Source organism: Vombatus ursinus, unplaced genomic scaffold (assembly GCF_900497805.2).
Source record: "Vombatus ursinus unplaced genomic scaffold, bare-nosed wombat genome assembly UNPS02014790.1, whole genome shotgun sequence".
In the NCBI taxonomy this organism is placed as follows: domain Eukaryota; kingdom Metazoa; phylum Chordata; class Mammalia; order Diprotodontia; family Vombatidae; genus Vombatus; species Vombatus ursinus.
This window is the reverse complement of record NW_020954568.1, coordinates 1,535,484-1,561,911: the sequence shown is the minus strand read 5'-3', so window position 1 is coordinate 1,561,911 and position 26,428 is coordinate 1,535,484. Positions and strand designations below refer to the sequence as shown.

Sequence of the window (26,428 nt, the reverse complement as noted above, 5' to 3'; positions counted from 1 at the left end):
AGGATGGCAGACTGGGCCTGTGGGGGCTGCCTGTGGGGGTCTCTTAGGTGTCCAGCCTCAAAGGGCCTGACCTGAAGGGGTCCCTGGATGGTATGATGTCTCACCCCTAGGACACTCGCGCAGCAAGTCAACTGTGCTGAAGGATTTCTGGAGGCCAGCCAACAGCTAGGGCTGGTAGAGGCAGAACTTGAGGCCGCCCACTCGGGGCCGGCTGACTGGTGCCCATGCTGACCGTCGGCCTTCGGGGTTCAGCACCAGTTTGCCGCCAGCGGGAGCCCCAGCCAGCTCTCTTATGAGTAAACACCAGAACTGCACCAGGCCCCCAGTGAGGCAGGTATGAGCCCTGGGAAGGGCCCAACCCTTTCCCACCATCAGGAGGGGCAAGGCCAGGCTGAGTCACTCCTGAAGGAAACAGAGCCAGGATCAGACCATTGCCCCCAGCCCAGAGAAGCCTGGGCTGAGGCCGGGCTGCCGATGAGGGCACTGGGGGCTGCCAGGCTCAGGAGGAAGGATGTCCACAGCCCCAGGCTGGCCAAGCCAGTGACGGGTTAGGAGAGCTCGGCTTCCATCTTTCACTTGCTGGGGCTGCGCCTGCCATTTCCAAAGGGTCTAAGGGGAGATACCCTAGACTCCCCACGGGGTGATACAGCAAAGGGGGCACCCAGGGAGCGAACCAGCTGAGTGTCTTGCCTTGACTCGGCTCGCGTTGAAATTGGAGGTGAGAGGGCTGCCTGCCCTAGCTCCTGACCGGGGAGGAAAGGTTTTTGGGGGAGGGAAAAAGCATTGGTGAAGAGCCTACTGTGTGCCAGGTGCCAGGCCCCCGAGATAACAGGTGAAACATGTGCGTGTAAGACCTCCAGGCCTTTCTTCTACCCAGAGTCCAATTTCCATTATCCAGAACGCAGCTGAAAATCAGGGAACCAGGGGCCTCTCCGCATCAGGAGAAACTGTCCCCAAACCCAGGGTGTTATTCCAGGAGCCAGGGGCTTCTGGCCTTGCTCAGCCCCTTCGGTGAAACCCAGCCTTTGGCCCTTTGCACGGCGCCTGGTGAATGAGAGCTGTATTCTTCCTAATCTGGGGGGACGGGCACCACGGAGCGACTCACTCTGAGGTTCTGGGAAGACACATTCGGAGCCCTCCTCAAGTCTCCCACTTGAGAATCTCTTTCCCGTTTGTGGATAGCGCCTCCCTTTGCTGGGAGAGGTTTCCCAGACAGCTCCCCCAAGCCCAGGCGTCTCTGAGCGGGAAGGTTTGGACACAGAACTCTGTCTGCCTTGGCTGAGGGCAGGGCCTGGGACCCTCGGGTCTGAATGCTGGCCAAAGAGCTGGCATGGGCCAGGATCCAGGCTCGGTCGCCAGGCTCTACCGTCTCCCCTGGCCACGTGCCACCTGTCAGTATCACGAGTCAGTGCAGCCCAGCCTGATACAGTCCCAGGGGCCCTCTTCCTGTCCAGGCCCCAGGGCCTGCAGAAGGCCTCTTGAAGGCTGAGTCGGGCAGCTTCAGGGCCTCACCAGGGGAGAAGCTGGGCAGAGGCTGGGCAAAGGACTGAAGTAGAGGGCACAAGACTCCCCGTTGTGACTGTGGACATAGGGGTTCTAGTCTCCATTTCTCTGGGAAATGAGGCAGGGCAGCCAAGCCAGGAGGCCCCTGCCCTTCTGAACTCGGGCCAACCCAAGTGAGGCAGTTAGACGGAGTGAGGGCATGGCCAGCGCAAAGCCCTTGACCCGGGCCAGGTCTCATTGCCCAGACTGGGTGTGTGTGTGTGTGTGTGTGTGTGTGTGTGTGTGTGTGCGCGCGCACACGCACTGCACAGCCTTGCTGGAAGAACCTGGGGCCCTGGGAATTGCCCCCTCCGCTAGTCTGTGCAGATTCCCCTGGACCTGAAGGAGGACAGGGCATGCCAGGAAGGTCGGCTGAGGGAGATGCAGAGATTTCTCTCCCCGTCAAACCCTCAGAAGCATTTGGAGGACAGAGAAGGCTTCCTTTGTTTCCCATTAGGCCTTCCTGAAGCCCAAGACAAGCTTGGCCGGCTTCATCCTGTCCTTGCGCCATGCTCCCTTAACTTCAGGAGTTAATGATTTCCTGGCTGACAGAGGGGAGACTGAAGGAGGGAAGTCGAGTCTCCCTGGGCCCTGGGCTTCTGTGGGCTCACTGTGGGTCATGGATAATCGATCATAGATTTAGCTCCAGAAAGGACCCAAGACACCACCAAGGCCAGCCCTCTCAGTGCAGAGGAAAAGTCCAATGCTCAGAGAAGCTGGGACCTGCTTGGGGTTGCACAGGCAGGAAGTGTCAGAGCAGGATTCACAGCCACGGGCCCTGCCCTCAAACTCAGTTTCCTGTCCACTGTACTATGCTGTCGGCCATCATTCTCCCATCCCTTGGGCTGGTAAAGCACCCAGCGACCAGGCCTAACACAAGAGCAGGGCACATGCCCTCATCCCCAGAACTAGGATGTCTGAGCCAGCAAGGACCCGAGAGCAGAGGCAGCAGCAGGCCGCCAGCAACCTTCCCCAGTGGGGCAAGCCACATTCAAATGGAACTGGGAAGTGTTTAACAAAAAAAAAAAAAAAGAGAAATACAATAAAACGTACATAACATTACATTTTTAATCTTATTTTTTCCAATGACGTGGAAAAACAATTTTAATTGTATTTTGTTTTTCCCAATTATATGTAAAGACAATTTTAACATTCATTTTTAAAAAATTTTGAATTCCAAATTCTTCCCTTTCTTCCCTCCCTTCCCCCTCATTGAGAAGGCAAGCAATTTGATATAAGTTATACATGTGCAGTCATGTAAACATATTTCATATTAATCATGTGAAAGAAAACATAGACCTCCCCCCCAATAAAAACACCAAGACCTCACCAGTTCTTTCTCTGGAGGTGGATAGCATTTTGCATCATAGGTCCTGTGGAATTGTCTTAGATCACTGTACTGCTGAGAACTAAGTCATTTATGGTTGATCATCATACAATACTGTTGTTACTGTGCACCGTGTTCTCCTGGTTCTGCTCACTTCACTTTGCATCAGTTATATAAGTCTTCCCAGGTTTTTCTGAAACCATCCCCCTCCACATTTCTTATAACACAGTAGTATCCATCACATTTGTATACCAGAGCTTGTTCAGCCATTCCCCAATGGATGGGCATCTCTTCAATTTCCCATTCTTTGCCATCACCAAAAGAGCTGCTATAAATATCTTTGTACAAATAGGTCTTTTTCCCTTTTTTTGTTTTAATCTCTTTGGGATACAGACCTAGTAGTGGTATTTCTGGATAAAAGAATATGCATGGTTTTATAGCCCTTTGGGCAGAGTTCCAAATTGTTCTTCAGAATAGTCGGACCAGTTCACTACTCCACCAACAGTGTTTTAGTGCACCTATTTTTCTCTTGTCCCCTCCAGCGTTTGTCATTTCTGATAGGTGTGAAGTGGTCCTTAGAGCTGTTTTAATTTGCATTTCTCTAGCCAATAGTGATTTAAAGCAATTTTACATATGACTATAGATATCTTTGATTTCTTCTTCTGAAAACTGTTTATATCCTTTGACCATTTATCAGTTGGGGAATGATGCTTTTTATCATCAAATATTTTGTTATTGTTTGCTCATTTTTCCAGCCTATTTTTTGACTTTGAACTTTATGTTAAAGTTGGGCTCTGCTCACCTGGGGGTGGGGAGACATTGTCCCAAGCCCTGCTCACCTGGGAATAGGGAGGCACTGTCCCAAGCGTTAGGCTTTTCCATACTGCTGTTTTCAGAGCTAGTCTGTAAGTTTTCAGTACTTCCTAGGCAGTGCGATCCTGGGAGAGGTATGGTCACACTTACTGGGGAAGGGCCTCTGGTCACCTGCAGCCACAAGTGATAGCATTCTCTCTGGCCTGGAACTGAAACTCAGAACTGCAGACGGGCAAGACAGTTGCCACTCAGTGCCAGCTGCACCCAGTGCTAGTAATCTCTTTTTGGGCAGTTGTCAGATCTCTGCACTGTCTCTGGGCTGAGAGCCCCCAAAGCTGATGCCACCACCATGGGTAAGCTCTAGATGGGCTTCGACTGTGGTGTAAGACTTCTCCAGCCAGCATGCTAAGCTTTCATAGGCCAGAATAATGCCCCACCCCTGTTGGCCCCTGAACTCCAAATTTGATTTGAGGTATGACTTTAAAGTTGTTCAAGGGGAATGTTGAGGGAGTTCAGTTGAGTTGACTCTAATCCACTGTCTTCTGCCATATGCTTCTGGTCTTGTTCAGGTGTTTTCAGTCGTGTCTGACTCTCTGTGACCCCATTTGGGGTTTTCTTGGCAGAGACACTGGAGTGGTTGGCCATCTCCTTCCCCAGCTCAATTTACAGAGGAGGAAACTGAGGCAAACAGGATGAAGTTACTTGCCCTGGGTCATACAACTGGTCAATGTCTGAGGCCAGATTTGAACTCGGAAAGATGAGTCTTCCTGACTTCGGGCCAGGTGCTCTGTGCACTTTTGGAATTTGGCTATAATATTCCTGGGAGTTTCATGTTGGAATCTCTTTCAGGAGGTGATTGGTTGGATTCTTTCAACTACTATTTTACCCTCTGGTTCTAGGATATCAGGGCATATTGATATTTTCCTGAAATATGATGTCTAGGCTCTTTTTTTGTTGTGACTTTCAGGTAATCCAGGAATTCTTAAATAACCTCTCCTTGATCTATTTTCCAGGTCAGTTGTTTTTCCTACAAGATATTTCACATTTTCTTCCATTTTTTTCATTCTTTTGATTTTGTTTTATTATTTCTTGCCCAATTCTAATTTTTAAGGAATTATTTTCTTCAGTGAGCTTTTCTACCTCCTTGTCCATGTGGCCAACTCTGCTTTTCAAGGCATCTTCTCTTCAGTGGATTTTTGTGCCTCTTTTACCATTTGGCCTTTTCTGTTTTTCAAGGTATTATTTTCTTCAGTCCTTTTTTGTGCCTCCTTTACCAAGCTGTTGACTCTTTTTTCATGATTTTCTTGTACCACTTGCATTCCCTTTCTCAATTTCTCCTCTACCTGTCTTATTTGATTTTGAAACTCCTTTTTGACCTCTTCCAGAAATTCTTTTCAGGGGCCAGAGACCAATTCACATTTTTCTTTGAGGTTTTGCATGCAGCTGTTTTGACATTGCTGTCTTCTGAGTTTGTGTTTTGATCTACCCTGTCACCATAGTAGCTTTCTACGGTCAGGTCCTTTTTGTCGTTATTGTTTGCTCATTTTTTCCAGCTTATTTCTTGATTTTTAACTTCATGTTAAAGTTAGACTGTGCTTCTGGAATGGAGGGGCCACTGTTCCAAGCTTCAGGTTTTTCATGCTGCTGCTTTCAGAGTTAGTTCTGGGGGTCTGTATGTTTTCAGTCCTTCCAAGACGGTGTGATCTAAGGAGAGGTGCGGTCACTCCTCTCCTGGCCTGCATTCTGGTTTGTAAGTAACCACAAGCACTCTATTCTGCCCTGTGACCAGGGTCTCCTCTCCTCTGCTGCTGGGGTATCTAGTGTGCTAGTGCTCAGTGCTCCCCCTCACACTGGGCCTGAGACCCAGAACCGAGAATGGGCAATGCAACAGAAGCCTGCTCCCAATCTGTAATCTCCTTCTGATCGCTTATCAGATCCCCTTCCCGTCTGTGGGGTGAGAGCTCTGGAAGCTGCTTCTGCCCCATTCCATCACCCCCAGGGCTGCCGCCGGCTCGCTGGGCTGTGGCCTGCATTGGACTGCGTTCCACTCTCACCCTGGTGAGACAGATCTTTCCTGCTGACCTTCTGGGGTGTCTTGGGCTGGAAAATTGATTCACCCCATCCTTCTGTTGGTTCTACCGAACTCATTCTCAGGTGTTATTTTAACATTGTTTGGAGGAGAATTTGGAAGAATTCAAACAAATCCCTGCCTTTGCTCTGGCCGCTCCAGCATTAATAAGACCTAACATTTATGTAGCCCCTACTACCTACCAGGCCCTGTGCTAAGTGCTTTACAATTATCATCTCATTTGACCTTCACAATAACTCTGGGAAGGAGGTGCTATTATTATTCCCATTTTACAGATGAGGAAACTGAGGTAAATAGGGACTAAGGGACTTGCCCAGGGCCACGCAACTAGTAAGTGTCTGAGGCTGGATTTGAACTCATGTCTTCCTGACTCTAAGCCCTACATTCTGACTACTGTGCCACCCAATGCCCCCTAAAGGCCATTTTCTCTTTTCATCATCTTAACCAAGTTGATGGGTGTGAGGTGGCACCTCAGGGTGGCTGTCATTTGCATTTCTCCCACCATTAGTGATGTGGAGCCTTTCTGGTGTGGCTGTTGAGAGGGTGAATTTCTTCCTCTGAAATCCGCCTGTCCGTGTCTTTTGACCACTTCTCAGTTGGGGGACTGGATGTCTTTTGTTTTCCACTCAGTTTCTCAATGTGCTGCATTCCCACCCACCCACCACCACCCCCCAGGGAGCCAGGCTCTGTAACAAAGAACAGTTAAGCATAACACAATGACTGGTCCACACCCATAGGCATCAGGAGCTTCCTCTTGGCTTATCTTCTCTGGAGCCCCATTGGTCCAATGAAATGGAGGTCACAGGAAGCCCTTTTGTCTCTGAAGCATCTACAAGACATTCCAAGGGGCCCCCTACTCACCAGTTCCTCCTCCCCTCTGGGGTAGACATTTCCCAAGCCCACAGTCACAACCACCGCCAGAAGATGCAGACATTGGTCCAGGTCCAGCCCCACCCGCACTCCCTCCTCCCAGCCCACCCAGACCACCAGGCCTGCCTGACCCCTTCCAGGAACACATAGACCCCTTCTTCCATAGTTCTGGAAGAGGACAGGCCTCCAGGCTCCTCCTATCCTCCCACCCCCACAGTTCCTGTGACTCCATGATGGCCTGGGCAGTCTGGCTTCCTGTTGTGCCAAAGGAGCCCCCCTTTAACTCCCTGTTCCCCACCCCACCCACTGCCACAGTCCTCATCCTCCCCTCCAGAGACACTGGAGAGGTCTCCTCTGCCTTCAGGGCTTTGAGGGCACCTGTTCTGCCCTTAGCTCCGCTGCTCCTTTGGATTTTCCTCATAGGGCAGCACTCCCAGACCCGTCGTCGTCCTGCTTGCTCACCAGGATGGGCCCCAGCTGGTCAGCCCTGGACTGGGCCAAAGTCGACCGACTTGCCTACTTTGCCTCTTCTCTGCTATGTGGCCTGGGCAAGCTTCTCAGGGCTCTGGTAGCCTCCGCTGGCCTGGAAGGGGCGTTTGTGTCCAACCAGGCCCCCTGTCTCACACCCACGGGTTCTGGCCTTGACCCAGCAAAAGTCAGATGGGGCTAGGACAGGGAATCCATGTCCTGCTGGCTCCTTCCCGTTGCAATGTGACGGCCAGGGCCGATAACGATAATAGCTAGTGTTTTGTAGGGTTTTACGGTCTGCAAAGCATTTTACAAATGTGTTATACGATCCTCACAACACCCCTGGGAGGGAGATGCTATCATTATTTCCATTTTACAGATGAGACAATTGAGGCAGAGAGTACGTGACTTGCCCAGGGTCACCAAGCTAGTCAATGTCTGAGGTCAAATTTGAACTCAGGTCTTCCTGACTCCAAATCCAGGGCTACCACCCAAAGACCAAGAATTCACAGCCTTCTTCCTTGGACTGCAAGACTGGTTATGACTGTTGGATGCATTTAAGTGAATATATGATATTATGTAATAAGAAATCAGCCTAGTTCAGGTAAAGAAAGAAAGACATGGCTCTGGATGCAGGGGTGCTGGCTTTCAAGCCTGTCTCTCCTCACTTCCCTGGGCCTCAGTTGGCCTCTGGCCTCCAAGGGCCCTTCTGCCTCCAGATCAAGGATTCCAGGGTCCCTGTGGATGTCTTAGTGCAGAATTGAAGATTTAGAAGCAATCTCAGCAACCCTGTGTGCCACCCCACCCCTTCACCCAGGCTCAGCTAGAGGCCCTCTGCAGAGTGGGCACCACCCCCTCTCAGGGCGGCCCGTTCCACCAAGGCCGCCCAGGCCCTTCAGTGGCCACCCTATCTAGGCCCAGGCTCTCTCCTGAGCTCAGAACGGGGCCCTGACCAGCAAAGATCATTGTCTGAATGAATGATTGAATGGGCATGCCCTTAGAGTGCAGGACCCTACACAGGCAGGGTGCTCCGTCCTTGCGGACTGGTCAGCCCAGGTGGGGATCCCCAGGGCCGTTCCTAATCGGGGTCCCAGCCTCCCAGACTGGCGAGCCACAGCAACCTTAGGAGGTCCTTTTTTCAGGGCCCAGCCTCCTCCCTTCTCCTTCCAGGCTTCTGCTCCGGGGTCTCAAGGTGGGCCCATCTGCACAGATCCATCTCTGCCCCTGCACCTGTGGCATCACCCCGCCCACAGCCTTGCTGCTGAACCACGCCCTGCAGCCGCCTGGCAGCCCCCAGCCCAGCATAGGCTGACTAGGCTCCGGGGGCAGTGCTGGCCTTTGGCCACCACTCCCCCAGCTCGGTCTGACTGACCTTCTTAACAATCTCCTCCTTATTTCATGTTCTGGGCGAGCTGGCGGATGTGGGCATCCACACTCATTCCAAGGAAAGTTATTTTGGGGCCTGACAACATTCCCAATGCCAAGGGAATTGTGCAAGCATGTGAATGCCACAGGGTGAGGCTGGGCTGGGGATCTCTAGGCCTCTGAGCTTTTCATTCAAGCCTCCTGGTGTCTCAACCAGCCAGCGCCCTTCTCTCGGAAGCCTGAGAAACAGATCCCTGAGCAGGAGGGTGGGGCTGGCCCCTGGAGAGAGGACCAGGTGGGGCGGTGGGTGCTCAAAGAACGAAGGCCAGACTTGAGGCCGGGGGCTCCCTAGGACTCGGAGTCCCACACCCTGGGTTCTAGGGACGGGTCTGCTGCCTCAGACACCTGAGGCGTCTGTAAAAGTGGGGCGTGGATGACATGTTCTCTCCGCACTTTGGTCCTCTCCCTGCTGGAAGAGGAGCCAGCTGAGGCCTGGATTTGGGAAGGGAACAAGCTCAGTTGGTTTCTAGAACAAGTGGGGAGACTCAGAGCCCCAGAATCTGCAGGTCGTCGCCTGTCCCCCCAGGGCCAGACTCTCCCAGGCAGATGGTGGCCTTTGCCCCTGGCCCATAGTGAGGGGATGCCCACCAGGAGCACCTGCAGGCAGCTGGCTAAGCTGAGGTCATGACAGCAGACAGCCTGAAGCGTTGGCACTGCCGCCCCTTTGGGGGTGAAGGGAAGTTGGGAGATAACGCTAGAGAAGGTAGAAGGCCATTGAGCAGAAGCTCCGGAGTGCCGGGCTGGGCCAGAGAGGCCTGGACCAGGTGTCCTCCCTCTCTGCCACCCCTCACTCCACAGCAGGGCCCTCCACAGGGGCACAAGGCCTTCCTGGAAGGGGGCCCATTCGGGTCAGGGAGGGCCTCAAGGTGGGCCCTGGTTCTTTTGGTGGCTACTTCCTCCTCCATGGCCCAGGGGCCAGGGGAAAGCAAGCTCTAACAGGTCCTGACCAGGTGGAGAGGCTTTAAGTACCAAACGCCGGCCGAGGTCTGTCTGCAGGACCAGGAGGACCATGTTGGAAGCTGGTCGGGCCAGATTTAGGCCAGATGCTGGGCACAGCTTCCCAGCCACGAGCCCCATGCCACCATGGAAGGGGCTGCCTCCAGAGGGAGGGGTCCTCCTCGGTGGGGGCTGCAGTGAGGAGCTGGGGTGTCCCATTGCTGGCGATACTCCTCTGGCTCGCGGGTATTATGACCATTCTAGCTAACGAGGTACAGTTTTCCCAGCACTTTGAAAATTAGGGCTGTTTTCCTGCCTTGGGTCCCCCCGGGTGTCAGGCGCTTGGCAGAGAGCTAGCTGCCTCCCCCCTTCAAGAGCTTCCCCCCCACGTGGAGGAAGGGGGCTTTCTGAAAGTGGCTGGTGAGCTGGGATGGAGACCAGAGGGGCCTGGAGGAATGGAAAGGAGGGAGGCGGGCCTTCCAGTGTGGCCCCTGTGCTGGGTGGGCTGGCTAGGGCGGAGGGCTGGGCTTGGAACCAAACCCAGAGCTGGGCTAGCTTTCCGCCACATCCGAGTTTCCGGAGGATCTTGTTTCTAAACACTAGAAGGGAAAAGGAGAGAGAAGGAGAGAACCTCAGGCCCGCCCAGAGGCCTCAGTCACCCTGGGAGCTGCAGCCAAAGTGAGCGAGCCCAGGGTGCAGCAGAGATCCCCAAGCAGGAGGGAGGGGGGTTGTTCTTGGAGCCTTCCCAGGAGTGGGCTGGCCTGCCCTGAACCGTCAGTACACCCCACCCGCTGACCAGCAGCGCATGATCACTGGCTGGCTTGCTGGGGTCAGGCCCAGCCTGGGCACGAGGCACGATGCTCTCACTGGGGTCTCTGGGAAGGCGGCCCAGCGGAGCGGCCCGAGTTCTGGACTGGGATCCAAAGCCCTGAAGGTCAGACCCTCTCTGGGTCTCGTCTCCCTTCCTGAAAAAGAAGAGGTCAGCAGTCAGTCATGTCCGGGGGCCCCAACCTCCAGCTCCTGCGGTCATTACAGCACAGAGCCTGATCCTGCCCTCTTCACCTCTGGCCCGAGGAGGAGAACTGCTGCGGTCCCATGGGCTGTCAGAGGAAAACACAAACAGAAGCTCTGCTGTGGCCAAGAACGTGTGTTTTGGGAGGAAGCAGCTTCCCAGGGCTGGGGGAGCAGCTCACGCCTTCCCCTTGTTCCAGCTCACACACAGATCGATGTCATGCGGTCCGGCCTCTGCGGGCAGGGCTGGTGTATCCACCTGGACAGGCTCCCTCCTCCCTTCCCAGGAAAATCCCATCGCATGTCTAACTGGTCCTCAGGAAAGCAGCAGGAAAGGAGGCCCTTCAGACCAGAAACCTCAGCTAGTCGGTCAACCATCCTGTCTTTCTCGATCTCATCCCTGGTGCAGAGCCCTGGGCTCAGCTCCGAAAGAAGACATGATCCCTGACCTCAGGGAGCTTACAGTCCCAAGGGGCATTTCCCTAGTAGAACAGGGCAGGGGGTGTCTGATAATTAAACGTAGGCCCACATCCAATCACTTCTCCCTTTCCTCATTAGGGACGTCCGCTCTTCTTCCCCCGTTACGTTTGGGCTGCCTCGGCTTTGGCCATCACCAGGAGCTCCCTGTCTGCAGGACCAGGAGGACCGGGTACTCCCCTGGAAGCCCCTCATCCCCTGTCGATGACCTAGCGCCGTCTGCTGCTCGGCAGGAAATGGACACGTTAGGCCGCAGGGAGCAGACCGAGGAGAGGCAGAGGTGGCAAAGGGGCAGGTTTCTTGTTGGCAAGCGGAGAAGCTTTCTGGAGTGGAAAGGAAGGCCCCTGGCACTGGAGATCCCTCCCCCTTGAGGCTGGGGCATTCTGGAGGAGCTTTCCTGTCAAGGGGCTCTCCCTGAGAGAAGGCACCAGGGCCTCGCACGGTTCCTAGAATAGAGCTGGTGCTTAAGGGGTGGCGGATGCCCTCATTAGGTGGCACAGCCATGCCCTCATCAGATAGAAATCCTCCTGGCATCATGGAGGACGGTCAGGTCATCCACATGCAGAGTGGGAGCACCCAGGGGTCTGAGCCTGGCTGGGGGCAGGGAGGACTCCTAGTGGACTTCTGGAGTGACCAGGGGTCTGAGCCCGGGCAGGCACGTCGGGTCCCCCCAAGAGCTTGGCTGGCTTTGCTCCTCGAGATTCCTCAAGGCCCCGAGGAGCAGTCAATAGTCTCAGCACCTTCTCATTTGTTCTGCTGGTTGGTAGTGGCATCTCTGGTCATTGCCATGGAAGGGGAGAGAGATGGAGGGGAAGAAAGGGAGGAAGAGACAGAAACATAGGCAGAGAGAGAAGAGACAGAGAGAGGGAGGGAGACAGAAAGGGAGAGGAGCAGGTGAAGAGATGGGAATGAACGTGGAGGAGAAGCTGTTTCCCTCCCATGGCTAGGAACACCTTCCCGGTGGGAAGGGAGGGGGCTGCTTAGCCTAGGACCTTTGTGGGGGAAGGGGAGGGTGCCAGGACCTTCCTTCTTGGTTAGTAGCTTCATTAACTGTGCCAGGTGGCATCACATTGGAAGCCAGCCCCAGCAGCTGCTTCCTGGCCACATCCTGTGGGCAGTCAGCCCATCCCCCCTAGCCAGGCCTCTGCCCATCTCCCCACAGAGCCAGGTGGGAGCAGCAGCCTCTGCCGGCAGGCCCGGAGTCCCCTCCGGACAAGGCTTCTCCATGCCAGGAATCAAAGTGTGCTGAAGCTGGATTGGGGAGCAGCACTAGTGACAGGAGAGCCGGTGTCCTCTCTGGCTTCTCAGCCTCCCCTTCCAATCCTCTTATGCCTGTCCCATGATTTGGGACAGGGGCCAGTGGGGAATCTGGCAGGCACCTCAGCCCGCAGCCCTCCTCCCCTGGAGAGACAAGGCCCAGCAAGGCTTGTGGACATCATCACAGGGCTGAGAAGGGCAGAACAGAGGCGAGCTGGCCCAGTCTGGGAGCCTGTGTGGAGGCGGGGGCCCTCGGGACAAGAAGTGCTTATTAAACACCTGCTGGGTGCCAGGCTGACCCCGTTCCAGTGCTCCCGTGAGGACAACGGATGGACCTGGGAAGGCCAGGAGGTCTGGGGGCTCGTGTGTGCTGGGCCTTCTTCCCAAGGAGGACCACCAGAGAACAGTCACATTGGGCAGCCAGGATGCTACTCCGCCTCCTCTGCGGCAGAGTCAGAAGGCCTGGATTCCAGTCTTGGTTCTACCACTGACCCAGGTCTTTTGCCTCTCTGGGCCTCAGTTTCCCTATCTGAGAGGGATAGACTAGATAGTTTCCAAGTTTTCTCTGGCCCTTATAAGCATATGGCTCTGAGGACCTCTCTAGTGACTCCTTATCATTCCTGACAGCTTCCTTGTGTTTTCCTACCCAGCTTGACCACCATATTAAGGATGTGGCGGCAGGAGCTACTCATTCCAGATCAGGGACCAGATTTCTCGGCTGGTGTCCCACCTTCTAGTTCACAGACCCGTCTGCCGGTGGGGCAGGGCTGGAGTTGGACTTTTTGTTTCCCATATTTTCCCCTTTGTCGCAATGATAGGTTTCAGGCATAAAAATAGTTAATAACATATTAGCACCCTACATGTCTTCTCACAAAATTGGGCTCACAGACACAGCCTCGTTTCATAATGTGCCCTGGGGCTGGGGGCAAGGGAAGGTGTTATTATTGTTCCCCATTACAGATGAAAGGAAGGCTCTCCTCCTCGTGGTGGGGGAGGAAAGCACTGCATGAAGTAGCTCAGGACCTTCTTAGGCTCTGGGAAAATGGCAACCTTGTTCTCTTGCAGTGAGCGCTTGGATTCTGAGCACAGGCATCCTGGGAAATGGAGTCCTTTCCTCCTGACAGTGGTGCTGAGGAAAGAGCTCTAGATTTAGACACCAGGGGTTCTGGGTTCTAATTCAGTCCCTGCCACGTACTAGTATGACCATGGACAAGTCCTTTCCTGTCTTCAAACTGTGGAATCTCAGAAAAGGAAATCAGGATCCATCCTCGATGGAAGGGGCCATCTGAGAGCCTCCAGTAGCAGCTTTCACCCACCTACCCACCCGAGGAACCTCTGAGCTTCTGTTCCCTGTGTCACCCAAAGGAAGGGACAGAATTTTGCTAGCCCTGGGATCCTGGTCTGACCTGGGATGGTCATATCTCCTTTGTGATAGAGCATCTGTCCCATGAGTCTCAGCCTCCCCCTGGTTGTCTACTCTGATTATTCCTGGGAGAGGCATTTGCTGCCTGGGATTGGCCCCCTCAGCAAGTAAACAAGGGGATTGATGCGTCAGCTGGTGAGTGGACCAGATGCCATCGAGGATGGATAAGCCTTGGGCGGCATGGTATACAGGCCTGGGACCCAGGACACCTGGGTTCTAAATCCAGCTCTGCTCCTCACCGTCTGCACAACTCTCTATGAGGCTTGTTCTCCTTGGCCCCAGAGCAGTGGAAGGATGTTGGAAAAGCTGATTCTGGCCCCATGTAAGAACTTCCTAACAGCGAGGACTCTCCACAAAGCGGGGTGGGCCGCCTCAGACGGGGCGAGCTCCCCATCACGGGAAGGCTCCAGCCAAGGCTGGGTGTCCCCCTCGTGGCCAAGATTCCATAGAGAGATGCGCTGTTCTTTCCACGCTGTGTGGTTGCATTCGGACTGGGTCCGAGGTGGCATTGGGGGATGGAGCCTGATGGGACATCCAGAGCCAAGGGCTGATGGGCAGGGTTTTTCTCCTCCTTTCCTCCCCTCCCTCCCACCCCCAGGCAGCACATCCACTTTTTTCTGTTTTCTCTCATTAGCTTTGCCGAACACTTCCAGGATGTGGGAGGTGTCTCGGGACCACCGCCAGAGAAAGATACTGGATTCTGTTCATGAAATCTTGGCATCTTGAGCCAACCCACTCCATCCCTTCTCATCAGTGTTTCTCACTCTGTGGTGGGCTTTTATGAAGCCCCCCACTAGTTACAGGCACCCTCCCACCCTTCATTATCCTCAGCAACTGACCTTGTCCCAGCCTTAGAAATGGGATCAAGGTGCCCAGGTAGATACACGCACTTGCCCCAGGGCATGTGCCAAGGCTGAGCCACTGGCCCAGTCACCAAGCGAGGGAGAGACCAGTGCCTTCCCAAGAAGGGCCAGGGAGTCAGTCATGCAGGCTGGCAGTCAATAAACATTCACTAAACACCTACTTTGGGTCCGGCTAAGTACTGAGAGGTCCCAGTTGGGTGACTCTGCCCAAGTCATTTAACAGCTCAAGACCATAGTTCCCACACCTGTGAAATGGGGACAATAATGGCATTGATGGAGGCATTATAGGATCAAATGAGGTAAATCCCTGTCATAAGCCTCGGTCCTCTGCCTCATCACTCCCAAACCTCGGCTGAAGGAGGGAGCCTGGCTCTGCACCTCCGCCTTCTCCCCTGCTCCCTACACTGCTCTGGGCAGCCCACCCCCACACCACTCTGCAGCCTCTTCTTCTATTCGATTGGAAGCTCTTGGAGGGCAGGGACTGTCTTTTTTTTCTATTTGTATCCCCAGCACTTAGCATAGTGCCTGGCATATAGCAGGGACTTAATAAGTGCTGATTGACTATGGCAAAGCACTTTGCAGAGGAGGCTCGGGTAAAATGGTAGCTGGGATTAGCAGGCTTGAGCTGGGGCAGGGCCCAGGAGGTCAGACGCACCAGGATGAGCTGATCTTCGCCATTTGACCATGAGCTCCTTAAAGGCAGGGACTGTCTTTTGCCTCCTTTTGTACCCCCAGCACTCAGCACAATGCCTGGCACGTAGTAGGTGCCTAATGTTTATTGACTGACTGACTGACTGACGGATGAGTCTGGGGCCAAGAAATTAAGGGAGCTATCTGTCTATTAGATGGAGTGGACTGGAGAGGGGAGGGAAGTCAGTGAGGCAGCTGCTGCACTAGTGTAGGGGAGAGGTGACCTTGTGAGCGGAGGAAGAGGAGAGATGTGAGGGTAGAGTCAGTAGGTCATGGGTGGGGAGGGAGAGAGGAGAATCAAAAATGAGAGGACCACTCACCCTTATGTTAGGATACAGGGGAGGTCTGCCCCCGGCAGGTCTTGGCAGTCTCTTAATTCAGTCTTGAAATGTAAATATCCTTCCTGGCCTCCTCTCCTCTTCCTCCCTTCCAGGCACTTTGGGTCAGGCAAACACCAGCATTCCCACCTCCAAACCTTTGCTCGCCCTCTAGCCGGTGCCTGGTATCTCCCCTCCCCCTCTTACACCACCTCCTGCACCCCTCAAACCTCACCCAGCACTTTGCAACTTGGAGACATTTTTCTAGGGACACTATGATTATCTGTATTGATTGATTGATTGATGGGTATCTGTTCCCCCAGCTAGACTGGGAGTTCCCGGAGGGAAGATGTTTCCTCTTAAGAAGCTTTTGTATCTCCTGGAAGGCCCTACGCATAAAAAGCAAAGAATGAATGAGGAAGGAACTTCCCAGAAGTTAGGAAAAGGCAGCTTTCAGCTCATTAGAGGGAAAAACATCTGAATTAAGTCCTGGCCCTTGGGTTCTTTAATTCTTTTTAAATGAATGGCTTGGATAAAAACATCCGGCTCAAGCTGAACAAACTTGAAAACAACAGAGAACTGGAGGGGAGGGAGGGGAGCTAACCCAGGAGATATGGACTCAGGATTCCCAGAGACCTTGACAGACTCCCCTGCCGGGCTGAATCAGAAGAAATGCAAAGCCTGGCCGGGGTTCAAAATATCTGCCTTTTAGGGGGCAGTTAGGTGGTGCAGTGGATAGAGCGCCGGCCCTGGAGTCAGCAGGACCTGAGTTCAAATCCGACCAAACACTTCCTAGCTGTGTGACTCTGGGCAAGTCACTTAGCCCCAATTGCCTCGCAAAAAAAAAATCCGCTTTTCAATTTGTCTCTAAACTTGATGGGGAGGGGAGTGGGTTGCAGGGCCTGTATGAATCGGCAGTGGAATAAGAGGTGGCTAGGGGGTGCCACAGAGCAGTGGGCCTGTAGTCGCTGGACCCAAATTCAAATCTAAACACAGATACTCCCTGTGTGATGAGTCACTTAACCCCCGTCTACCTACTATGTGTTAGTAGCCCTAAGATTCAAATGGTATCCCTGTTGTAGGCATCTCATTTGGGTGTGGAGACTAGTGAGGTGGCTCCTGGCTCCCCCGCCCCGCAACTGCTAAGAGGTTGATCAGGGATCTCAGGGCAGGCTCTGACCAGCCAGCCAGCACCAAGAACCCGCCTGAGGCCCATCCTGGCTCTGGTACTGCCCAGAAAGCGCCCTGGGGTCCCGGGGTGGGCCCACGCATGCCCAGACGCTAGCTCTGAGTGCCACAGGGGCACGGGGACAGCCGCTGGGGAGAAAGGACCAGAATATTATAGATCCTGCAGAGGGGAGGGAAGAAAGGAGGGAATCTGGCTGGCCCAGGGAGCTTTTTCAGGAAACAGCTGGACCGTATCTGCCGTCCCCAGAGAGAAAGGAAAGTGATCTCTCAGCCAGGAAACTCAGATTCCAGGAAAACTCTCTCTTTGGCCCTGTCCCTAATAGTTATCCTCCCCCTCCCCGTCCTCCTCCTCCTCCTCCTCCTCTTCCTCCCCTTCATACTTTCTCTGCTCCTGGCATCAGGCCCAGAGCAGTTTAAGTCCCTGAATCCAGGGCCCTCAGTGTGGCCCCCTGTGGAGAGCCCCAGCATGCCCATGACTGTGACATGGAGGCAGGAGCATGAGGAATGAGTGAATGACGGGATGGGAGCAAGGGGCAAATGTCAGGAGGAGGCACAAACAGGGCACGTTGGCTAATAGCTTATTAAATTTAATATAGGGTTCGTGACGGTGTAATTTTGTCAGCCGCCCTTTTCGCTTCTCTCTCTCCATACATATACATATGTATAGTATATATATATATGGTGGCAGTGGCCTCTGTTTCCTCATCTGCGAAGTGTATCATAAGAACATTAACAGCGCTCAGGACCTCACTGAGCTGATGTGAGGGGAGCACCGTAGAAGTAGGAGGGGTCCGAAAGCTGAGCATGCGGGGGCTCAAGCAGGGTGGGGAGGTGGCCCAAAGGTCCACAGGCTGTTGGCCCGTCTCACCCACAAGGCCAGAAGAAAAGGTGAGGGATGACGAGGCTGAAGGCCCCTAGGCCTGGGAGCGAGGAACGGGCAGCCCTAGTGCTTGGGGGGCTCCCCTCCATGTTGGGTGGGCCCATAGACAGGTGAGGTGATCGGCAGCAAATCTCTGCTTTGGACAACGTCCATCTTGGGCAGCTTCTCGCCCCTCAATCCTGCCTCATCTGCCCTCCAGGGCCGTTCTGCCCGTCCTCCTCGTCCTTCAGGGCCAAGCACTCCACTCATTGCCCCGGCCAAAAGAATCTGATGGACCCGTCCCCACCCGCAGGGGGTGGCTAATAAGGGCGCCAGGGCCACGCTCACTAGAGTCAAGCAGAGGGCCTGATGGCAGTTCTGACTGCACCCAGGCAGCTCCAGACTTCTGAGGTGGGCATGGCATGCACACACACACACACACACACACACACACACCCCTTCACCAGGCTCCCTCCTGGCCTCTCTGATTTCTTCCTCCATTTCCCACCTTCGTTTCCTGGCTCGCCCATGTCTGACCTCAGCCCCAGCCCCCTTCTGCTCTCCTCTCCTTCTGTCCTGTCCACCTCACACCCTTCTTGGCTGTCTCTGAGTTCACTGCCTTTGCCCCTTATCCTTCCTCAAACCCTGTTCTGCCCCAGGCCTCCCCATACCTGACTTCTGAGCTCCCTGAGCTCATCCCTGGGGCACATCCCTTACCTCTTAGGACCTCAGGATAGCAGGGCTGGAAGGGCCCTGGGAGGCCATAGTCTGGGTCCAACAGGAAAGCAAACCCAGAGAGAGAAGGTGACCCGCCCAAGGTCCCACAGATTGTCACCCCCACAGCCAGAACTAGAACTCAGGTTTCCTTGCTTGGCCTCAGCCCCTTTGAACCACAAGCCCCAAGGGGGTAGCCCTGTCTCTGGGACTCATTATGACCTCGATACCCTTTTCCCTTTGGATTGGTCCAGAGTTGGAGAAAGAGAGATGGGACCTGGACAAAATATGATCGAGGGGCAAGCAGAGGGGGCCAAAAGGGCCCAGTCCCCAACTTTGAAGAAGGCTATAGGTCAAATGCTGCCTTGTCTGTGACCAGAGAGGAGCCTGGGTTAGCCAGCTTCAGTCACTTCTGCATCCAGACTGGGCTGCAGGTATGCTTAGTTTTTGCCATCATGGTCCCCCTTTTTCCTTTCCTTCTTTCTTCCCTTGCTCCCTTCTTCCTTTTTTTCTTTCCTTCCTTCCTTCTTCCCTTCCTGGCCCCCTCCATTCTTTCATACCTTTATCCTTCCCTCCATTCCTCTCTAAAGTATTTGAGGACCTTCTCCATGCAAGGCACTAGAGAAAGAGCCATGCCATGGTGGGAATGGAGACATCTCATGGGGTTTAGATCCTCAGAAACCATCTTAGTCCAATTCCCTTGCCCGAAGAGAGGAAATGACTTCTCTAGGGCCACACATTAAAAAGTAGCTGAGCCAGGGTTTGGACCCATGTTCTCTGACCCCACATCCGGGGCTGGTCCTACTTGTCCCTTCCTCAGGGTGCTTACAGGGAGCCCCACCACTTCTCAAAACTGGGGTTTTCAGTCAGACTGTTGAAGGAAAGAGTCCACTCTCCATTATCTGCAGTGGAAATCCCCCGATGCGCTTTAATTTGGGAAGGTACTTGGTAATTACATTTGAAAATGCTCCACATTCTGGGGATTATACTTCCAACCTGATACTGCAGCTGTGGTGCGTCCCAGCTTAAAACCAGGGAGCTGTCCAGCCTCTTTATCCCACCTCTGAGAGCAGACAGTATCACCTGTCAGACAGAGCCCGGGGGCGGGGCGCGGAGCTGCCTCAGAGCAGGGACCCTCTCTGCCCTGGCCTCCCTCCGTGACAGAGAGGAGTAGATTCTAACCACGTGCCCTTCAGAAGGGAGCCCTTCCTCATAACACCTTCCTTTCCCAGTAGCTGCTGGGCTGCAGTCCCAGGTAAGAGGAGAGAGGCATGACAGCAGGTGAGACCAGAGTGTCACAAAGCAGCTGCTCACAAAGGAGCTTGCCCAGCAGTGGAAGGGATAATGTCACAAAGAGGTAGGAAGTCAGGTTGGCCTCCCAGAGCCTGGTTAAATGGGGAGCCAAGAGATTCCTGGCCCGGCTCAGCGGATAAGCCCTGCAGGGCAAGCAGACAGACAGACCTGGAAGAGGCTAAGCAAGCCTAGGCCCCAGACTTGGACCAATTCCTGGCTTCACCCCATGCACAGGGTCACCCTTCAATGTGTGTGCGTGTCTGGACCTATCAGCCCTCGATCACGTTAGCCACACAAGCAATGAGGAGATTCAGTCTCCAAATGCCGGGGAAGCTGAAGGGAGCCCACGGGCCTGCTGGTCACCCCCCATGCCTGAACAAGAGTCCACCCATGTTCTGCCCAACAAATGGATGCCCATTCTCTGCCAGAGGCCCTCCCATGAGCCCACCTGAGGCAGCCCAGTTCATCTGGGCACAGCTCACTCCCACTGTTAGGATGTCGGTCCCTACATTCAACCAAAATCTGCTTCTCTGTCATTCCCTCCCCCACCCCACCTCGCCCCACCCTCTTGGGCGACATGCCAGTCCTTCAGATATCTAGCCACCACGACTCACCCTTAGCTTTCTCTTCTCCAGGTGAAACACTCCCAGCTCCCTTCCCTGAGTCTTATGGCACAGACTCAGAGTCCTTCCCCACCCTCATCTCCCTCCTCTGGATGGTCTTCAGCTCATCAATGCCCTTCCTAGAAAGACCCCAAGAGCTGGACCCAGCTGTCCAGCTGTGGCCTGCCCAGGGCAGAGGAATTGTCCCTGCCCTTCCTGGACATGCATCAGCCTAAGCTCCCATAGGTTTTTGAGCTGCCATGTTGTTTTTTTGGCTGCTCTATTGCCCTGCTGTTGATTCTGTTGGACTGGACAGTCCCTGAAACCCCCACACCTTTTTTTTATCAGAACTGTTGCCTCACTACCTCCATCCTGAACTGGTGGAGCTCACTTTTTTTTTTTTATTTTTAGGCAATTGGGGTTAAGTGACTTGCCTGGGGTCACACAGCTAGTAAGTGTCAAGTGTTTGGTCTGAGGCCGGATTTGAGCTCAGGTCCTCCTGACTTCAGGGCCGGCAAACTGTGCCACTCAGCTGCCCCTGGAGCTGACTTTTTAAGCCCAAGTGTAGGATTTTTTTTTCCCATTAAATTAAGCCTATTGGTCTCTGCCTTAGCCAAAGGTCCTCCCCCAGAGGGCCCCAATTTACTCATCTGTTAAATGGAAATAACAATAAAATGAAAGAATTCATGTAAGGGCACTTTGGAAAACATGGCACAAAGTGCAGGTGTGGTGCATAGAATGTCAAAGCTAGAAGGGGCTTCTGAGATACTCTTATCCAAGCCTCTCCTTTTACAGATGGGGAAACCAAGGCCTGGTGAGAGGATGTGGTAGCCCAGTGGTTACAGAACTAGGTCCAGCCTAGAGTGAGGTCTCCTGACTTCTCATGCCCCACAGGGTTTTCCCCACCACAGCCCAAGAGAGGAGCTCACATCATGGGCTGAGTGGTTAACACCATCATCCCAAAGACAGTATAGAGTACTGAGGATTCCTGCCTTGCCAGATGGAAAGAGCCTGGGGTCTTTTGGGGTGAGGGGATTTTCTCTGGTTCTAGCCCTCACCCCTCAGAGCCTCATGGGGCCCATGTGATAAACAAGCCACTATATCAAATGTCTGCTTGCCCTTCAAGGCCCAGAGGTAAAGCTGGCCAGGAATATCTGCTCAGCCCAGGCCCTCAGCTTCTGTTACTGCTCTCATAATGAAGAGGCAGATCCAGTCAGAGCCCTCCCTCGGTCTCTTTATCCATCCTTCCATCTTCTTTCCCTTCAGTCCTCTGTCCCTCCAGCAGCTCAAGGGCAGGGACTTTGCCTTCTTTATACTGGCTTCTCCCCTACTGTAGAACACACCACATTGCACTAGTAGGGGTTTAATACATTAGTCAATACAGATGAATCCACCAGTTCAGACCGACTGAGCAGGAGGGGTCACTGAGGCAGGGAGGCCTGGATTCAGGTGGGGATGGTGGGGAACGAGAAGGAGAAAGTGAATGAGAGACCCAGTGCCTGGCACACAGTAGGCACTTAATAAGTGTTTATTGATGGATTGTTGATTGTGATACATCTTAGGGCTAGAATCCATGGGACTCAGGGATATGGGGCATGAAGGAAAGAGAAGCCTGAGGGCAGAGGGCAGGAAGGGGGCCTGGGTGACTGGTGAGAGGCAGGAGGAGGGCCAAGCCGAGACAGGAAGGTAAGTAGTCACCTGTGGAGCTAGAGGGGCCTCTGAGATGGCCACAAGCAGCTACATGAGACCGGCTCTTACCTCCACATATCGATTCTCTGTGCCTTCTCCCAAAAGGGCCACTGAAGTATATCCAGCCTTTTTAGCACTTTGGTAGAGGCAGGGACCATGAAATCCAGCCAACACGCACAGGGAGAGGCTTGCTGGGCCAGGTCCCAGAGCTCACCTTCTCTGCGCATGCATCTGGCCAGAGAGGGCTTTTCTCTGGTTTAGATCTTCTCTTATAATCTCTCTCTTTCTCTGGTTTATATCACATGTAATCTTCTATCTTCCAGTTTACCTCTTATCCTGGTGCTTTGGGGCCCCACAATGGCCATGAAGCTGACTTGCTCTCTGCAAGAGAGCATCCTGCCACGGTCAGGGATACAGGCTATTCTGAGGTTATTATGTGGCTTTCTACATGCCGATTTGGGGAAACACTAAAAGTACAATAAAGACCCATATAGTTCAAGGCTCCTGTAGCAAATCAGAGATTGCTTGGATCCAAAAGGCATCTCCAAGTCTTTCGGGGCCTCCGAGGCGGCTGTCGGGAGCACAAATCCCAGCTCTCCAGACCTAGAGATGGAGAAGGGGTGGGGGTGGGGGGAATGGGGGGGCGGGGTTGTGCTCCAAGCTGGGAGGAGCTTTTTGGAGCCCACCCCTAAGAGCAGCTCGAAGCCTTGCCCTTTCTCTTTCTCCCACCATGGGGAGCCCAAGCTCTTTCTGGCCATGTGAGGGTTCTGGGGGCTTGGATTCAGGAAGCGCAGAAATGTCTTGGCTTCCTCGGCTTTGCCCACACTTGGGATGAACCGCTGTGTTGTTGCTTCCTTTCAGAGAACCCCCACAGCTCACGCCATGAAGGAAGAGAACTTCCTCCGGCGCAGGTTTTCCCTCTGTCCACCTTCCTCCACTCCTCAGAAAATTGACCCTCGGAAACTGACCAGGAACCTCTTCTTCAGCGGAGACCATGAGATCTACCCTCTCAGCCCAGGTCAGTCCTAGCCGGGAAGGCAAGCACAGCATCATCCCTGGGGAGAACAGGAAGATGCAGCCACATGACCGGCCGGGTGAGGGGGGAGGACGAAGGGCCAGAGACCTCCAGTTGTGATGCCAGTCCACGCACGTCCATGGACAAAGGCATGGAGGTTCACAAACCTCACAGAGATGAAAGTGTTGCCCGCCATCAAGTCTTCCCCCCTCATTTTACTGATTAGGGGACCTGAGACACAGATAGGAGGAAGTGATTTGCCCAAGGTCACACAGTTTATATCTTCTCTGAACTGGAATTCAAACTTAGGCCTCCCTAATTCTGTGGAGCCCCAGCCACTGGGGCAGCTTCCTTCCCTCCTTTTGTCATCCCCTCCACATGTTCACACATGTGTACGCATGTGCGTGAGCCTGTGCACACACACGGACACACACACACACCTCCCCTCTGCCTTTAAATGATGCACTGAGTCAGACCAAGCTGTAAATGAGGAAGTGAAAGCCAAGAGTAATGCCCTGCTGCCCACGTCCCCCATCGCTGACGCCCGAGAGCAACGGTGTGGGTCAGCAGAGAAGACCCCAGGTGCAGAGTCAGGGGGACTTGGATTCAAATCCTGCCTCCCATGCTTCATAGCTGTCGGCAGATCCCCAACCTCCTGGAGCCTCAGTTTCCTGCTCTTCACATAGGGCTAACAAAGCTGGCTCTTGGAACATAGATGAAGGGCAGCAGCAGCAATGACGGGATGAGAATCAGAGGGGCTCAAGGCCAGAGGCAATGCCGCTCCCGGCTCCACCCCCAGTGCCCAAACCTGCCTCTAAACACTGCCCCCGCCCATGGGCAGTATGGGTGCCTGCCTGGCAAAGGGGGGGTGGGGGGAGGTCTGTCCAGGAGATGCGGTGGGGGGGAGGCCTCCTCTCTCGGAGGCACCAGCTCCGCCACCAGCTCCGTCACTTCCTCCTGCTCTGTTGCAGGCAAAGACGTGGAAGGCGGCAACGGCGTGTCCCTGTTGAAGGATGAAGTGCCTCAGACCCCTGTGTCCATGACCAGAGCCCTGCAGGTAAGCCACCTGCTCTGCAGAGACACCCCTAGCCTGCGGCCACAGTTCACCCAAGACTGGCCAACGTGGGCAGAAGGAGCAGTGGATGGGGGAGGAGGATCACAGCCAGCCAGGGTTGGCCTGGCTTAGTAAGGACAGGGCTGCAGGGAAGGGGAGACGGAACCTTCAGACTTTCTTGGTCTGGAGAGAATGGCAGGCAGCCTTCGGGGGGCAGGGGGGAGGGCTGAGACAAGCTTGTCCCCTGCCACCTAACTAGACTCCACCACTTGCCCAAAGAGGTGAGGTAGGAGGTAGAACGGAAGCCGGACCTGGGAGCCGAGACACCTGGATTCTGGCCCTCACCTTTTCACAGCTTTCCCAGGTAGTCTGAGCAAGTCAGGGGATGACGCTCCTGGCCCCGCCTGGCTCACGGGGCTTCCAAGAAGTGCCTCTGAGCTCTGGTGCTGTGAAGCATTTTGAGAACTTCCTTCCCCTGGGCCCCAGGTCTCTGATGCACCTGCCAACTCTAGACAGAGAATCCAGGGGCCCTGGAACCCAGCAATTCAACATAGCTCGTGACTCGTCTTCTCCTGAGTCAGCACTGCCTCTAGCTCCTTAGCGACTGTCTTTAGGTGAGGTAGGGGACAACGCACAGAATATCAGAGCTGGGAGGGGCCTTGGGCAAAACTCTAGACTAGAGAATGTCAGAGCAGAGACAGCCTGCCTTTAGAGCCTGGAACACGAACTGTCCGATCTGGAAGGGACCTTAGAACATGGAATGTCAGAGGTGGGAGGGACCTTAGGACGCAGAACATAGAATTCGGGTCACAACTAGGAGGGACCAGAGAACATGGAACATCAGAACTGGGAGGGGCCGTAAAACCTGGAAAGCCAGGGCTGGACATGACCTTAAAATATGGAACAGGGAATGGGAGAGCTGGGAGGGGCCACCTCATGTGGCCTGAGGCACCCCTCCGAGGACAGGACGTGAGAGGCAAAGCTCCCACCTTCCCCATCAGCAAGTCTGGGGAGAGGGGATGGTTTTGTTGAGTGCAAGCTCTGGGTTCAGACAGGACGTTCAGTCCCGTTCTGAGCTGGCCCCCACTGCAGGAGGAATCAGGAGCTGTCCTCCCTCCATCCATGCCCTCCAGGCCCTGCTGCCCAGACACTGAGGAGGACTTTCCCTCCCGACTGCCCCTTCGGGCAGGCCACGGTTCGGCCCTGAAGCTGAGGCTGGACAGCTTCTGCAGCAGCCAGCTGAGGCCATGGGGGGCCCCTGCCTCTCCCGCAGACCTGCATCTTCTCCTCCTCTCTGTCCCTACCCACCTGAGCCGGGGTTCACCGACACACGGCCTGCCCGGTGTCGGGCTGTGTCTCGGGAGCCTGGCATCGCTAGTCATGATTTTCAGCATCTGTTTGCTTGTCTCCAGCCTCCTCCAGAGCTGGGAGCTTCAGCCCACAGCCTGGCACTGGGTCACCCCCGATGCTGCTCCTGTGTCTATGTCATGAGTGTGTCATGGCCAGCCAGCTGAGAGCTCCCAGGTGTCTTGGGGCCTGTGGCCTCCCTCCTCCCTCCTCCTTCCCCCACAGCACCTGGCCCAAGGACCAGTGGGTGATGAATAAGTGTCCCCAGATGGAGCTGCTGTGTGTGTGTGTGTGTGTGTGTGTGTGTGAGCGCACATGAAGTGGGACAGGAAATCCTGATCCCTGGGTTGGATCCTCCACAGATGGGACGCAAAGAGGGCTCTGTTGCAGAGACTGATTGGGACAGAGCTGGCATGATGTGGCGGCCAGAGAAAGCGAAGAAGAGAGTGGGGGCAGGGAGGGGAAGGCAGAGGGGCTGTGGGAGGGGCAGGAGACGAGCTGCCTGCTCCATGGAGTCCTTTGGTATAAAAGGATAGCAGGAACTTGCTAACGGTCAAGTAGCACGGCTGTGCTGCTATGTATAGTGAGCTCCCTGTCATGGGGAGCACTCAAGCAGAGGCCGAATAATCAGGCATCCTCTAAAGGAAATTCCTCCCCTGGGTAAGGAGTGGCCCCTTCTAGCCCTGAGGTGCTGTGATTCTTCAGGCACTCTCTGCCCAGGGAATGTTGAATCCCATGGGAGAACAAGCACTGAGCCCAGCATGAGAAACGCATTCTGTGCCCTGTTCCCGTCCTCTGAGAAATCCTGGCCACCGCCAAGAAGCGGTGTTGGAGCCAGGGACAAAGGCTGCGTGGGCAGCTGTGAGGATGAGGGCAGCTCATGGGACCGAGCGTGTCCGCGCCCATCCCACGGCAGAGGCCGCCTCCTCCGACGGAGGGCCCCGGAACCCCAGACCCACGAGAAAGCCCGGCGAGCCCTCGGGCCAAGAGAGGCAGCGGCCATGCCGCGGCTGACCTCTCTCTGTGTCCCCCCTTTTTACACAGAATAACGACTACAGGCTTTGCAATGGATCCGATAGAGAGTCTTTGTCGCCCACGGCCAAAGTCACCAAGAAAGAGACACTCAAGGTGAGGGAGGCCTTGCGGCTTTGTGGGGGAG

At 54.5% G+C, this 26,428-nt stretch overlaps 1 protein-coding gene across 3 annotated transcripts in view; it reads left to right on the top strand.

Moving 5' to 3' along the window:
* OSBPL5 (oxysterol binding protein like 5) overlaps positions 1-26,428 on the top strand; it is a 112,361-nt gene that overhangs the window by 48,388 nt on the left and 37,545 nt on the right. For 2 of the 3 annotated variants that reach the window (XM_027868712.1, XM_027868714.1), the window contains 3 exons: positions 22,715-22,871; positions 23,840-23,925; positions 26,314-26,397. In XM_027868712.1, coding sequence (XP_027724513.1) covers positions 22,736-22,871; positions 23,840-23,925; positions 26,314-26,397 — 306 coding nt within the window. In that variant the 5' untranslated portion in view covers positions 22,715-22,735. Of the gene's footprint in view, positions 1-22,262; positions 22,282-22,714; positions 22,872-23,839; positions 23,926-26,313; positions 26,398-26,428 lie in introns of those variants that run through there. The other variant, XM_027868713.1, reaches the window with a different exon arrangement.